We start from the raw sequence: 16493 nt of genomic DNA, 5'->3' as shown, positions 1-16493 counted from the left end.
TCTTTATTCTGATTGTACCTCATCCATCACTTTAGCAGCCAGTCTGTGCATTGGTGCTCTTCTTCCTCTCGGTCTGTTGTCTCTTTCTTTGTGTGTGTGCACATCTTACTGATATTGTCACCAATGTGACCTTACATAGTCACTACAGTAGATCCCCCATCTGTTACACCACTCAGAGCCCTGTTTATACACACACACACACACACACACGCACTCCTTGGCAGCTTGGTGTCTCTGCAGGAGCTGCCATCATCCCAGTGGAAAGCAGTCAAGAAGGGTATCACATCTCTCTTCTCTGGATTTCTGTCTCATCTCACATCTCTGGGCTGTTTATCAAAGGGCTTTCTTCTTCTTATCATCCGACATCAGTGTTGGGTCTTAAAGTGCTGACCACATGAGTGTCTAATGGTCACACATGTCAGGCAGGTTTGGCTTCACACCTCTGGAGATCAACTTTTCACAATAGTACTTTTACTCTGCTTGATAAGGCATTTGTTTTGCTTTTGCACAGGGTACCAGTTTTATTTAAAGCCAAATTCAGTAGATTCCCAACTTATTTTACCAGTAAAGAAGAAAACATTTACTTATACCACACTTTATGTGCTAAATATGTTACCACATCAGTCAGCAGAGATATAACAGTAATGCACTTAGCTCTGTTGTATCACAGCGGGAGGGGATCTCAAACCAAATTGCTTTTAAAGACTTTTTGCTGATTAGTCTGTGTTCTACCTGTGGTGTTTTTTTAACCTGCAATATACCAGTTGGGTTAAACCCAGCAGTTTTTTAAAAACATTTCACCTGTCTAACTAAATATTAACAAATAGCTTGCTAACAAAGCTCGATACAACTTTCATAACAATACAAGGGTGAGACTATACATTGTTGTGTTATATTTGGGAAGTGGACACTGGTTTGACATGTTTTACGTGTCCAGAATTTGTTAAGTGTTAAACAAAGGTAAATCAAGTCCAACTTGACATTCTGTGAGACTCACCTGACTGCTTTAGTGTGTAGAAGATAAAAAGTCTGTTTTTCAAAGCTCATGATACCAATTCACAAAATGTGTGAAGCTCCATACTGCCTACATTTGAATGTATTTCCTTTTACTCTCGATGTTGGACAGTAAGTGCTTCAGAATCACACTAAAGGCAGAATCTCACTGGGTTGTGCTTGTTTTGCCAGGTAGTCTTCAAAGTGTCTTGAAGTGTTTGCGAGGGTTCTCAATTTCCTTGTGTGAGTTGCAGAGGTGCACCAGCTTGTGGCTTGAGCTTTGAACATGTTCAAAAAAAGTGTGTGACAAATTGTCCCTTGAAATAATTGCAGAGTCATCATAGGCATCTCAAACCTATCTCAAGAGTGCTAGACTTGTATTTTGCCACCTGTACAGGAGCTCTCCTCTGACAGAAGTCATTTGAGGCTAATGTCCAAGTTACAAAACAAAAAAACACCATTAATCAACAAAGCTTATGGAAAACTAAACTGGTCCAAATCTTCAGTTCAAAAGTGTCCTCTAGTAGATCACACCATAAATGTGAGATGGCTGCCAAGGTGGGAACAAAGGGAGCTGAAGCAGATATGATGTGGGTGAAGGTGGACACATTTTCTCTCAATCTTGAGTCACCAACTACTTTCCAACAGTAGGCCCCAGTGGTCAGTGAAGGGAAATTTTGTTTCAAAAGTGAGAATCTTAGTTTGTAGTGTCAGGTTTAATTTAATTAGTGAATATTTTGTCTTTGCCCTTTGTGTTTTTTATTCTTAAACTGGATCATATTCTCACATTTAGGCCCATTTACTGCTATTCTTTGACCGTCTTAAATAAATAGATCTTTGAACAGTCAACTCCATCAACAAGGGTTTTCTGCACAAATTTGCATAAAAGCCTAAATACATGAAAGGTCATCTACAAAGCTGTCTCATCATAAGACCATGTGTCTTAAAGGTTGGTGCCGCTCAATAGCTTAGCAAAATGTGTTTAAGTAGATCCCTTATGTTATTCGGACAACTAAAATTACGATCATTATTCTTCTTATTTCCACTGTCATCTGATTTTCTGTATGCGTCTTCCTGCATTACACTTCATTTCTCCTGTAGAGGTGATGCAGGTGAAGTAGTTGAGTGTTCTCCCTCATTTTCACATAATGCGTCTTTCCATCATTCTCTCCCTCCCATTTTTGTCTCCGTTTAATAAAACTCACTCACCAACTGAGCTGTCTTTTTGATAGCATGTCCTCCTGTTGATCCATCATTGTGGCAACCCATTTAAATGTTAAACGGCCTGCATGAGAAGGTTCATCTATGCAAACGGCTTTTTCTGTCACTGGATAGATTTGATAGAGTTAATGTAGCAAAGAATCAAACACCTTTTGTAGCTGCAAATGGAAACCGACACACAGGGGCTCATCACACTTTTTTTTCTTTTGGCATTACACAAAAATGTCCAGCTATCATAGCAATGGGGATGGATAAAAGGAAATGTTTTTTTTGTTGTTGTTTGTTTAGTTTTTTTTAAATAAAACTAGTGTTATTTGCAGATTTGTATACATTTCTGTCTGCTGCTTCATGAAGAACAATGAATTTGTTTAGTTTTATGTTGCTTTTTCCTGAGTTTACTGCTGAATTGAACCAGGGTCTTTATCTATCCATGAAAATATACACAACTCTCATGTGTGGCACCACATGATGGTAATGTTGGTTATCAAGTTGTATCTATTGTTCTAGAGGAAAAATTAGTTTATACTTGAGATAAACACTATTTTACAAACATTTACATACTTTAGCCTTTTTTAAACAAATGGATTGACATTAGCAGTCCTGATCTCTAGATGAAATATGCTGATTCAAACTTTTATACAGCAGGACAGCGCCCAACTTCTACCTTAAATTTGCTCAGGCATTAATTCTCTGCTGTGCTGAGTGTGAGAAAATGAAATCCTAAATAACAAAAGAAGAAAGCTGAATTAGATAAACATGAAGTGGCAGAAAATCCAAAACATTTCCAAAGTATAAAAAGTAATTTGGTCAGAGCTTTGGACACTAATAAATTCTCTGTGTAATCATGGGCAGAAAGTAGCCAACATTTCTCTGCAGGGTGTTTATAAGTTTCTTCCAAGGTCGGAGAGTTTCCTATCAGGTCTGGACAGTCAGTTGGATCGGGGGAATTTTATTTTATTTTTTTTTCCTCCAGCAGGGAAAACAGTTTTCTGCAGAGCAGAGGACTTTGTGTCGGCTTAACGCTGTTAAACCTACAATCCCTACAGACAAACAGTGTCTAAACCTAACACTGCTGACCCACACAAACACACAGTCACACACAGACTAGATTCATGCATTTATATTGACAGCAGCATACACAGACATGGACTGCCTGTGAGACTGACACAAAATGGCAACCACAGATATTTAGACAGTAACACAGGAAAGATGCACATAGTTCTGTTCATTGTCCACATATTAACAATAACACTTTTTTCTTTATATTCTTATTATTCTTCACTCAATATAAAAAAAAACACTTAGCAAGAACACATGCATGTTATTTTTTATGTCTCTTATAAGGCATATCTTTGTATTATTGTGGGTATATTCAATTCAGAGGAACTGAGTCAGACTGACTTCTCAATATAAAATTGCAAAAGAAAAATAATCTAGCTGATTTGGTGTACTATATTTAAAAAAAAATAATGCAATTAATTGGAAATTAAATATGTTTTTTCCTTCAGGCTTAAGATAGAAGGGACAGCCCTGCTTGCTCTTGCCATACAATTCAAAATATCCGTTCTGTGATGATGAGGTCCAACAGTAATGATGGAGAGTCTCCTCTGCAGGGAAGGCTGTAAATGCTACAATTACCTTCCTTAAATCCAGACGTTTAACAGTCATAAACAGCAGCAGGTTTTGTGTACTATTTTAATTTCAAACCTTCATACTATTTTTAGTTTCATCTTTCTTGCAAACAGGATTCCAAGACTTTGAAAACTGGTCAAAGTTTTCATCTTCACAGTTTTGCAAACGTACACATATCTGAATCTGCCATGTTTTTCTGAAAATCGATTTTTTTTTCCCTTTTTTTTTTTTTCAAATACCATAATCCATATGAGCTTCAGCAGTGTTAGCTCTCCCACTGAGCCATTGCAGGCTTCAAACACACTTTTATCTGTCATGTTCTGTTGCTTTCTTTGTTTACAGTATTTTTCCTCATACTTGGTCTCAGACTTAGTCATTACTGCCATGCTTCTGTCTTGATAATGTGGTGTTTTTCACCATCTTTTTGGTCCTTTTTACCTCTATAGCCTGTCTTTGGTTCTTATTTCTTTGTCACGTTTGCAATTTTTCTCTTTTATATTCCCTTCTGCTCTAGCTTCTTTTGTCCTTCGGGCTTTCTGTGTTTGCTGAATTCTTCAATTACCTTTTGCAAAATGCACAACTTTTATTGATATTGCAGAAGGAAAAAAATGGGTATATAAAAGCCCAAATGGCTTTTTTTTCCCTTTTTCTTTAGACCCGTTTTCTTCAGACCGTTTTTCAGTCATTGAGAAATTTAGCTGAAAAGCACCTTGTGATGCTTTCTCTCTAATGGAAAAGCTTTTAGTTTAGCTTTTGGAGACCATTCAAGCCCAATAAGCTGAACCCTGTCTGCTCATTCTCACTCTGTTTTTACCCCTCTCTCTGAGCCATCAGTGTGTCTCATCCCTTCTTGTCTTTCTCCCAGAAGGATGAGGTGTCTCGTGTGCCTGGTGTTGTTTCTGAGAATGGAAAGGAACAACTCATGTTTGAGATACCCCTTAATGATACCGGCTCAGCGGGACTCGGCGTCAGCCTCAAAGGGAACAAGTCCAGAGAGACGGGGGAGGATCTGGGAATCTTCATCAAATCTATAATACATGGAGGGGCTGCGTACAAGGTGACATCATATCGTCATTTGTACCTAAATAAGCTTGCATGCATAAAGTTCAACAGAAACATTAGATAAAACATTGTTTTCTGTGTATACTCTTTATAATAAGTTGTACTCTGATGGATCAGACTCCATTCCAGTTTCACAAACATAGAAGAGTTAACACCTTCTGTTCGCCATTTCAGACCTGAGGCATACTCAACATGAGTTTAGACAATCCTCATGCTTTAAAAGATTAAAGTAGGACATGAAGGAGATAAATAAATAGCAAAAAATAAAAAAAAATCTTGGCCTATCACATGGTCTTGTGAGGACACTTCGCCTGTCCGTGTTTTTCAGAGGTTCTAACTGCTCACCTTTGACCTTGTACTCATGAAACAGACAACACAACATAGACAAAATGGACAGAGGCAAGATAATTTATACTCACTAGTTGCAGCTGTTTGTGTCAGATTCACAAAACCTGTTGGAAATAATTGTAAATAATTATAAAGTGAGGTTCAACAGAATAATCTCATGGTTGATGTTGATGTAGAGGCTATGATGGAAATGTTTGTTTTTATTAATAATGATAGTATGCATATATTTAAAGTAAAAGGATGTTTGTTTCCAGGATGGGCGGCTGCACATTAATGACCAGCTCATAGCGGTAAATGGAGAGTCGCTTCTGGGACGCTCCAATCATGCAGCCATGGAGACACTCCGTCGATCTATGTCACAGGAAGGAAACGCCAGAGGGACCATCCAGCTGGTGGTGCTGAGGACCTTTCAGGTACATTTACTGCCTGTGTTTGAGCTCAGTGTTGTTGCCTAATCAAAAAAAAGCATTCCTGCTTCCTTTTTTTTTTTTTTTTAATTATTTGGGTTTTGCTCTTTGTTTCATAACAGTGTTTACATGTTTGCATGAATAAAGTTTGAGAGTATTAAAAGGCAATATTTTTCAATGTTAGCTTAAACCTACTGCATATTATTATATTATTAGCAATTCGTCTATGCAGCCAAAGACCAGTTGATAATACTTCACTAGTTTGTCAAAAACAAGAGAAAATCTTCCAAAAGTGAGACCAACATTCAAAAATCAAAAATCAAAGTGAATTCAAACATGTCAACCGATTTTCCCCAGGTACACAAGCTGAAGACAATCTGATGAACACTAGTCCATAAAAGATAAAAATACTAACAGAACTAGAGATCACATCTCTCTTATTCATACAGTGCTCTCTGTATTCATGAGTGAATATAACAGATTTAGTAATATGTTAACAAATTCTTTTGATGTATAGAAAAAAAAGAAGTGTAATGAGAATTAGGTATTTCTTGTTATTGTTGTTTATTTTTATAGGAATAGTAAATTGATCGTGTTTAGGTTATGCATGCAAGTATGACACATGCTCCATTATCAGTTACAAAAAAAAAAACTTTGTCATTTGTGTAATATTACTTTCTGTCCTCTACTTTGTGAATCTCAGGGGAAAAAAAAGAAAAGAAAATCTAAGTCCATTTGCTTTGTTTCTCGGAGTATGTGCTTTTCGGTCTTCACATCCATTCTTCACATTCCTGACACCAGTCTCTTTCTGCTCGTTTCCTCTCTCTTACCACCAGCAAAAGAGCATTTACACTTCAGCTCTTTAGATTTTGTATCTCTAAGTTCTCTTTTGTGTTTGTGGAAGAGCGTTCTTGACTCAGCTGTATCTCTTTTCTTTGTGAGTTAAAGAAAATAACAGCTTTTCATCTCATCTGCTTTTCAGATGATGCTTTTTACGAGGCTCTGCAGTCTGTTTGCACAATTACAAAGCCAGGTGGCAGGTTCAAGTGTGAATGGCTTTTTGTTGCATGACCTGTTTGTTGCTGGAAGAGCACTAAATGTAGAGCCTGGATCATATGCTCATACCAAGGACACCAACACTGTCAGAGACCAGATTAAACACAAAGTAGGCTGATAGAAAGAACTCCTACAGTATCAGGTTGTTTTAGGTGAACTAGTACACTGCTACTGATAGAGTTCATATGCAGTGTATGTGAAAACATATTTGCCTCTTACAGATTTCTTCTTTTTTTTGCCTTTTTAGTCACACTTACACATTTCAGATCATCAAATAAATGTTAATAGCAGACAAGATAAGCTGAGTAAATACAAATTACTGTTTTTAAATTATGATTTCAATTATTGAGGACAAAAAAAAGACTCTAAGTGAAAAAGTAATTGTCCACTAAACCTAATAACTGGTTGTGCCACTCTTGCTGGCAACAACTGCAATCAAGCGTTTGCAATAATTGGCAATGAGTCCTTCACATGGCTGTGGAGGAACTTTGTTGACGTGCTTCGGATAATTTTACTGCTGCAGAACCCAAGTGTGCTTAAGTTGAAGGCTTGACATTCCCCTTCAGGATTTTCTGGTAGAGAGCAGAATTTATGCTTCCATCAATTATGTCAAGTCGTACAAGTCCTGAAGGAGCAAAGCAGCCCCAGACCATAACACTACCACCACCATGTTTGACTTAAAATGCATACTGCTACCTATCTTAATCAGTATTAATATAGTCACTGTTTATTTTGATTTTGATTTGATTGTTTGCTATTTTTTCCCCCAGTTACCTTAAATTTAATCATTTATTATGCCTGAAAGTCAACATAACTTTACCAAATAAATGTGTATTGTACATGCAATGCATAAAACATGCACACTTAGCTAGTCTACTGTCCCTTTTTAGTCACACTTAGCTGCTTACGCTTTCTGTAAAATTCAAACTGAAAACATGAAAGAAAGAAAGAAAAAAGAAAACAAAAACTGCAATGTGATCCAGAAATGTTTGTTATGAACTGACTGTTACAAACCCATTGCTTCATAACTCAACAAACTTTTTTGCAGGCTGAGAAAGCATTTATCTTTTTATAGAAATCAGATTGCTCTGTAACACGGGTTAATGGGAGAGCTGGGGAGGGGGCCAAGATGATGTCTAGCCCACTGAAGAATGATGCATCCAGGAGGCGCTGCGGGAGGGCCAGGCGCCGGTGCTCGGTGCGAGGTCAAGAGAGGGATGACAAGGAGGATTTATTACACACACATACATTCTACTGTTATGTATTTGTTGTTAGAGAAGAGGGATTATCTGATACGGCGTGGCAAAAACACAAAAGAAAACAATATATTGCATTACAAATTCAAAACCACACAAATGACTGAATATTAACAAGTTGTTCATTCTTTTTCTACACACATTAAAGACAAATAAATGTAAATTAAATCCCTAGAGAAATGATACATTTCCAGAAAAGGACACTTTAACACTGTAATCCATTCTTTGTTTGAGAATTATGGGGCTCTACCATGAGGAGATGTGACTGTTAGTGTCACACACACACTGAGAAATAAAGAATTGCTTTATAAGGAAAAAAAAGCATGTGCTTTAAACTTCATGGGGCTTTGGAAAAAGGGTCTCAACACTATCTTTTCTATTGCTTTTGTAGTTAAACTAATGTTCATTCCTGCTAGTTAATCAACTAAAAGCCCTTACTCACTACTCTAGTAATGTTCCTCATTTGAAATCCAGTTTAGTTCAGACACTTCATCAGTTTTAAACGTAAACTAGATATAAGAATAAATATACTTGTTCCTGCTGTAATTCTTCTTTTTTATAACCATCATGGTTTAAATAAGTAAATAAGTTTGAAATAATGCAGTATTGGTTGTGTCTCATTTTAGGATCAACATGAGATCTCACCTAATTGCTCGTTTGACGGTTCATCTGGGCTGTCGGGACTGATGAGCCCAGTGAAAGGTCCGACGGGATTGGCCGGTCAGGTCCCTGACTCCGTTCACTCTCCGATGGTGGTGAACACCATCTATGCTTCCAGTGGTGAGTGTAAAGGCTGTCCATCAAACACATAAGAACAAGGATGATTTTATTTTGTTTCCATTATTTCCAGGTAACAACAACCTCATTTACTCTTAACCTTTTTGAGTTTCTGTGTGTCACTGTGATGGGCATGGCCTATCAAAATACCACATTTTTTATCATATAAAACATTTCAAACTTGAATGCTATTTTGCTAACTTTTTCTTTTGGCTGCTCCACATAAAGGTTGCCACTGTGGATCCTTGGCCTCCATATTGTCTTTTTCCCATCATCCTCCTCTGTCACACCAACAATCTGCAAATCCTCTTTCACCACATATCTTAATATGGCAGCTCCATGTTCAACATCCTTTGTTCAGTATATCCTCTATCACTCCTCTGCACATCCAAACCACCTCAGCCTTGCCCCTCTAACTTTGTCTTCAAACCTGCTCAACCTGAGCTATTCCTCTGATTACTTTCTTCATCACGAGGCCAATATTAGACTCCAAACAAAACACATCAACCACTTCTGTTTTGTAATTATAGCCTCACTACTGTTTTAATGTTGGTAATCTACATTGAGCGTTGTTTCTTTGTAACAAAGCCATCAGTGTGACCGGGAGAAATACCATTCAGATTGCTTTCATGTATGCCCAAATGCTTTTACCTCCACTTTCAGCTCTGTTGCCATTTGTGGTCATCGGGGGAACCCTGCATGGATTTACTGAGTCATTCTCGACTAATTCCCCTTTTCAGATGCATATTCACACCAACAATATGCACTTGCATAAACAGGCAATCTTATTTTCATTGACTAATCATAACTATGGTTTGCTGAAGTCAAAGCATCACTGTACTTCAAACTGAATATGAACCATAAGAGAGTTCATCACTTTGCATATTATAGTATGTAAAAACGTTTGTCCCAACAAAACCACTTCTTAGGTTTTAAACACTCTCCGATTTTGGCTTTATTCTCTAATCTTTTTATTAATTTTTTTCACTGAATCAGTTTATTAAAGTTGCTATCTTTTGTAGTAAGCTCACTATAGAACAATCTAAATAATAAAACCGAAAAGGACATGGGTACCTACAGTCCTCCGCCCCGATCCCTTCTTTCCTTCTTTATCTAGTTTCCTAGCTCCCTCCGTCTGCTTTTATTTTCTCTTTTGTTTCTCAAGGTTGTTGTTTGTTATTCAGGGATTGGCCAGTGAGTTATTTTAGCTCAGTGTGTTTCATATCACGCCCTCATGCTAACTCTATCTGCTTCTATGTCTATATTATCTGTATGTGATGCATGTGTGTGCGTTTTTGTGTGTGCACTTGTATTACTCATGATGTGGGAAAATAAATCTGTTTGCTCAGGCACGTTGGTGAGAAAGAGCAGATTCCCATGATGTGAATAATGTATGCTTTCTTTTTAGGATTGTGGTGTGGTTAGGGTTAGGGTAGCACTAGTTGTGGTTACGTTTTGGTTAAATCTTTAAGATGTAAATGTAAATCAGTTTGATAACTGACTGTATTCATGCTTGTGTTATCCTCATTGTTATCTGCCTGTTTGCGTGCCTGTTTGCTCAAAACGTGTGTCTATTTGTTCCTAAATGATATCTCGGCTTGTTTAGAAATGTGTTTGTATCTCTCATGTGTGGGTGTGTTGGTTCAGGGATTTTTTGGCCAGCATCAGACAATATTGGGTCTTTTTGTGTGTGTGTGTGTGTGTGTGTGTTTACAGTGAATCTGGCAAACAGCTCTGACCTTGAATACACTCCACTGTTCAGCTTCACCTCAGCTGTAGTGCCATTTAGATGCACACATTATTGTGTGTTTGCCTTTCTAAGCTTGTGTTTGTGTACAATGAGCACATTTCTCAGTCTCTGTGAGTTATTTAGCTTGCTTCCTAGTTCAGTGGTGTGTATTAATGTGTGTGTGAGCCTGCCAGTGTTTTACTCTCCTAATGAACTCTTTCACTTTCTGAATTGATTTAATTTGGCACTAAGGTCCAAATTAGAATGAAAATATTTTGATATTTTTCCACTAATATTTACTTATGCTGAAAGATAAATTAAGTGTAAAGACTTCCTGCATATGTATTTATGCAGATTTTTCTAATTATTATTTTTTTCATCACTGCATATTATTATATCTACTACCAGGAGTTCTCTGCTCTTAACTTTTCTTTTTTTTTTGCACTATCTGTATCTCTCTTTTTCTGGAGCATTAATCGGCTTGGACTAAAATATAATACTTTTTCAGATACATTTTAAAATCATACCATACCCAGATTTGTTTTGTGAATGAATATTACCATTTATGTATTACTCAGCAGCTGTTTTGTTTCTGTTTGTGTTTTTTTTTTTTTTGTTTGTTTGTTTTTTACTGTAATTAACATACAAAGATGAAGACTAGTAGGAGACTATGCAGTTTTGACATGCATTAGTGCCGTTGAGGAGCTTTGTTAAAGTCAATAGAACAGCCTGCTTTGACTGGAATATTAACTGAACCGGTGTGTTCATTATGAGATCACTAAAACCAACCACAGGGTTAGAAAACAAGCAAGTCTGAACCGTGACATCACCTTTGAGGTGAAAGACGAGTCTGATGTCATCTTTGACCTGTCTGTGACTTTGGTAATGTTGTCTTGCAGAAGAGAAGATTAAGGCTCCACCTTTGCCTTGAACAATAACACTATAAATTAGGACCAAATTAAAACACTATAAAACTGTTTTGTTTTTTTTTGCCTTTCTGGGACAGTGGCTATTTGGGTTGCAGTTGGATTTAAAATAATTTGCTTCTGAGCAGAATGCTGGCCTAACTAAATCTATCTGCAACAATCCCACTAAGATCATATTGTAGTATTTACAGTGCACTTATTGTGTTTGTTATATGTTCATAATTACTGTATATTTAATGTTTATTAACCAAGGACAATCACACAGTGTCAGGTAATGCTAAAAGCTATTACTCATTGGCTTTTCGTCATTCCACATTTAGGTGCAAATTGGTGTGAAAATAATGATAATTTTAGGATAATTAAAAGGTACAATTATACCCCCTTAACTTTACCCATCTGGGATAAAGTTGCACCTTAAATTCAAACAAAGCTTAACGGTAAATACTTAAGCAACTATCCCTGTACCTTACAGGAAACTTTCCTGAGAGCTCTACTTTTGGGTTAAAAAAATGAAACTTTTTTTTGAAGCAGCTGTTGACTTAACCACTCAAATCACCTCAAATGGTTTGATGTTAGGTGTTTTTAAGGTCAGGTCATTTCTGCCTTCTGGTCAAACTGCCCTCCAAGGATGGAAGATCACTGTGGTCATTGTGCTGTTGAACAACAAGTTAAGTGCAAACCAGATGTAAGTGTAAACTGCTGTGCAGATTTGTTGTATTGGGAATATCACACATGCAAACTAAAATATAACATCCTTAAAGTCTAACCCTTGAAGTTAAAGTGTGAAATTAAAGACATTAATTTTGCATAAAAATAAATCTTCTTCTAACCAAAATGCCTTTGGTATTGTGTTATGCTATAGAAGATGGAAAACAAGACAAGCATAAAATAGTCAATATGCTTCAGAATGTTATTGTTGATGCTTGCCTTGTTTTTCACATCAAGTAAGAGAGACAAGCTGGAGACAAATACATATGACAGAAAGAAAAGGTTGAGTGTAAAATACAACAATTCATCTATCTGCTATTGGAAAAACCTGCTATTGATCTATCATCCACAACAAATGCCTTTTCACTTCAAACAGCAGGAGTCAGTGAAAACAGATTTCTGCGTGTGTGAGGTGAAATAAAAATGTATTTTTGACAGTTCAGCTGATTAAGGTGCTAGCAGTGAGGAGGAGGAAGAAGGAAGTTTAGGAGAAAAAAAATAACTGAAAACTGAGTGGGAGATAAAATGATTTATGGGAGATCTGAAAGGAGAGATAAATGGCAGCCAAAATATCAGATTGCAAGAAAGGGAGCCGAAGAAAAATAAAGCAGGTGATTAGTGTAGAAGGAGGGAGGAAGGGATGGAGATGAAGGGGATGTGATATCTTCAGACGTGCCTGTCTTCCTCTCTCCTTCCAAACGTCTCTGCTTTCAGTCACACGTGTGCAGATGCATTCGGATAAAGGACAAGCGGAGAGCAATGTGCAGTAATTCCAGCTTGTGCACTCGGAGAAGCGATGACTGTATGTAAATTACACTGGAGTGGATTTTATGTCTCTGTATCAAGTTGTCATAAACTCGTTTATCAGGCAGACAAAGCCATATCACTATGAAACATCTGTCGCAGCTTCAGCTGCTTTTTCATCATTTTTTTCTGCTTTTATTTAGCTTCATGCTACGGTGCATCTTTTTCTTCTTTCTTTTTCTCTAGTCTTTCATCCACTTTAGATTTCCGTCTTATCTGAGAGTGGGTTTAAGCAACTTTCTGCTGTTCTGGCACATAGCTAATGGGTGGCTTTCTAAACATTTGCAGTGTAGGTTTATATTCACAGAAGAGAAGAGTAGTGTGTGTTTAAAGTGTCTCTGTCCTGTTTTTTTCATGTTTCAAGCATTCTTTATAAGCTTCAAATGTGTCTGTAAAAGTTACTTTCCACAAACTACAGCAGCTGGAAGTTCATTTATAAACTAGGTTACTCAGAAACTTTTGATTTGGCCTTCCTACTTAACCTGGTTTCTGTTTTACGTCATGTCTATATTAGTCATTTTTCAGACTTCCTTTTAAGTCCATCTCTTGTATGTTTTTTCTAACAGCAGACTTAATTTGTACCGCTGTGCTGCAAGTCTGTTTTCCCCTTTTTCATTAGTACCTACAGCCGTTAGGGTCTGTTTTCTTAGAGTAGCGGCAGCACCGGTGCTTTGTCGTTAACCACGTAGGAGGCTTTCAGGCACTGTATTGAGCTCCGGGTTGCCTGTATTTTGGAAGCACTCTGAGCCCTGTGTACAATCACAGCAACACAAAAATGTAGGAAAATTGATTTTAAGTACAACAATATTGCTCAGGCTGTGTTTAGAAGCATACAGCGCAAATATAGCAGGAGCCATTATGCTGCCAGCTGGATGGATTCTTGGGGTGTCTATCAGATATGCATGAGACAGGAAAACACAAAAATGGCTGAAATGTCTTTGTGTTGACCACATCTTTAGAAGTTGAGGTAAAAAATGTTGGGTAGAAAGTGTTCCCTTAGCCACTCAAAAGCCTGTTGAATACTTTCACATATATACCAACACTTTTTATGGGATCTGTTTTTGTGATTTTTATGTTTTTGATTTCTCTTTTGATGTCACTTCCCTTATTATTATTATTAGTTTTATTTATGATGCATGTGACAGAGTTATTTTTCTGTGAAAATACATTTTATTGGAATAAACATAAGTGTAAATAATAATCCCTGTTTCTAAAGTCCAGAAAAAAATCAACACAAATGATACAAAATCTAGATTGACTGGTTGCATGAAATTCTATTAGATTTATTTCTTTTCTTTGTCTTTTCAGTGACCAATGGGAGTTACTTTCACATGGAAGAGGAAGAGGAAGAATTGTGTGAACAAGATACTCAGATGAGCTCCAACCAGCACTCCTATTTACAGGAAAGGTGTGTGGTAAAGTCAGCATTTTCTTCCAGAACTGACATAAAAAATGCAGCTTAACTTGAAAAAAAGAGAAAGATCAAGTAAGATTACTGTTAAGAATAACTTGGTGGTTAAACAGGGCAGTGGAGGGCCATCAAAATCCAAATCCAATTGTTTCTGTAGGTAAACAAACAGACATGTTTTAGTTTGTATCTGGTCACAAAGTGTTGGTTTAAGAACACGTTACCCTTGTTATGAGTAAAAAAAGACATTTGAATTTATTTACAGGACTGTGCAAAAGTTTAAATTCTCCCTAATTTTGTTATTATTTGCTTCCAAGGAGCCAGATTTTCTTATCATTTAAAATAGTCTTGGTGTCTAATGGTCTTTAGTTCTTCAGACTTTCTGAAGATCTTTTAAAGTTTTGGGGGGATTTTTCTTTTACTCATTAGCTCTTAATTGATAATTTAACGTTTTTTTTTGTTTTTTTTTAACTGTGTTAAGGAGAGTCAGTCAAAACAAATTAGTTCAGAGGAAAAAGAAACCATTCTTTTGATTAGGTCTCTTCTTATCATTGGGTCAAATCCACTTATTGTCTCATTAATCTTTTTCAGAGAAAACGCTCACGTGTCTCACGGGGCCCAGCCTCAGTCCCCCACCCAGAACCAGAACCAACAGCAGTTCCAGCACATTAAAGCCTCCAAAAGCATGGACCTTGGTACGACACAGAGCCAGCATCACATTGGTGGGGAGATTTATTTTGTTTATCTGCTCTGCATGATGGCTGCATGCATCTTATCCTCTTTTTGAAATATTCCTAACGATGCATGGCTGCTGCGCTGGCGTCGAAACCACATGCAAACTGACATCAATCCAGGCTTGTATTTATCATGTGGGATCTGTTGCACAGTTTGTGTGATTCTAACCACTTTGTATTTAGTTCTTATGTGTGTTGTTATATTTTTATATGCTAACATACTCACAATATTGTTAAAATTTCTGCCAGAAAAAATATTAATCATGTTTGTTGTCTAATAAGATGTTGTTGCACATTTTCATTTATGAAATTTCTTTCTGCGCTCTCATTTAATTCTTTTGCCAAGCAAGGAAAAAGTGTAATATGTGGTGCAGACTTTTCAAACAGAGCATCAATATGGTCTCTTATTTCTGAAAACAAATGTCAGAAAGGCAGTTCTTGCAGCGACTGTAATCGCCCTTTGCCTGACGTCTTTGTCACCTGTTGCTCTTTGATTACTGATGTTCTCGTGCAAGTGTTGAGTGACATTTCAGTGATTGTTAAAAAGTCAGCTCAGAAATACACACATGCATGTGTGCATACTTATTTCTGTGCTTTTGCATACATCAGTGCAACATGACAGCGGATGGAGCAGTGGAACAAAAGCGTATTGTTTCAAATGTCACTTTCCCCAGTCCTCCTCATCCAGTTCAGGCTGCTGCCATATGTGTGTTCATGTCTCGTGTGTGTATTTGAAAGTCAGACAAAAGAGATAGAGAAATTCATTTGAACTGCACAAACATCCGTTTCTACGCAAATAACGAGTTGATGATATGCCTTGCACAGCTTCACATCACCTCTTTTGTATTTTTACACACTAAGAGTCAGATTTACTACGGCTTTGAGCCTGTCTGAAAGTCAGTTTTGATGTAAATTTGTGAATGTCTTATTCAGTTTCTCGCTGCAGCATTAACTTTAGTAAAATAGAGGCCCCTTGGGGCTCTTGAAAAGGAAAAAAAAGTAAAATCTTGGACATGTTACTGACAAGCAGTATTTCTCCTCCCTGGGCAACAGTGTTTACTTTGAGTTTTTTTTTTTTTCAGTTTGTCAATTATTACAGCTCACTTTTCAAGATGTCTGCCACAACTGAGCAACCTTGATTCAGTGGTTTTTAAATTTTTTATTTTTTTATAGATGATGAGCTAAAATTTGATGTGGTAGTAGCTGAACATTTCATATTCAGTTACAAGTTCACATATTCAGATACTGTAGATCACACAGGAGCTATGTTTTTAAAATTTGACATGCAGCTGGAAGCCGATATGCATTCCTTCAGTAATGCTACTTTTAAAATATATATATATATATATATATATATATATATACACACATAAAAAATGATCTTCAGTAATCTTCAACTTGTGAAAACAAATCAACAGTTGATTTAAAACTG

General features: G+C 36.9%; 1 protein-coding gene across 5 annotated transcripts in view; it reads left to right on the top strand.

The window, feature by feature from the left end:
• The window catches only part of pard3bb (par-3 family cell polarity regulator beta b), a 171026-nt gene that overhangs the window by 63238 nt on the left and 91295 nt on the right, over positions 1 to 16493 (top strand). For 3 of the 5 annotated variants that reach the window (XM_017420738.3, XM_037975991.1, XM_017420740.3), the window contains 5 exons: positions 4712 to 4903; positions 5511 to 5669; positions 8602 to 8755; positions 14228 to 14327; positions 14919 to 15049. In XM_017420738.3, the coding sequence (XP_017276227.1) occupies positions 4712 to 4903; positions 5511 to 5669; positions 8602 to 8755; positions 14228 to 14327; positions 14919 to 15049 (736 nt within the window). The remainder of the gene's footprint in view (positions 1 to 4711; positions 4904 to 5510; positions 5670 to 8601; positions 8756 to 14227; positions 14328 to 14918; positions 15050 to 16493) is intronic. The other 2 variants (XM_037975990.1, XM_017420739.3) reach the window with 2 other exon arrangements.

Source organism: Kryptolebias marmoratus, linkage group LG6 (genome assembly GCF_001649575.2).
Source record: "Kryptolebias marmoratus isolate JLee-2015 linkage group LG6, ASM164957v2, whole genome shotgun sequence".
NCBI classification, from domain to species: Eukaryota; Metazoa; Chordata; class Actinopteri; order Cyprinodontiformes; family Rivulidae; genus Kryptolebias; species Kryptolebias marmoratus.
Note: the sequence above shows the minus strand (reverse complement) of the source record. Positions and strands in the feature narration are given on the sequence as shown.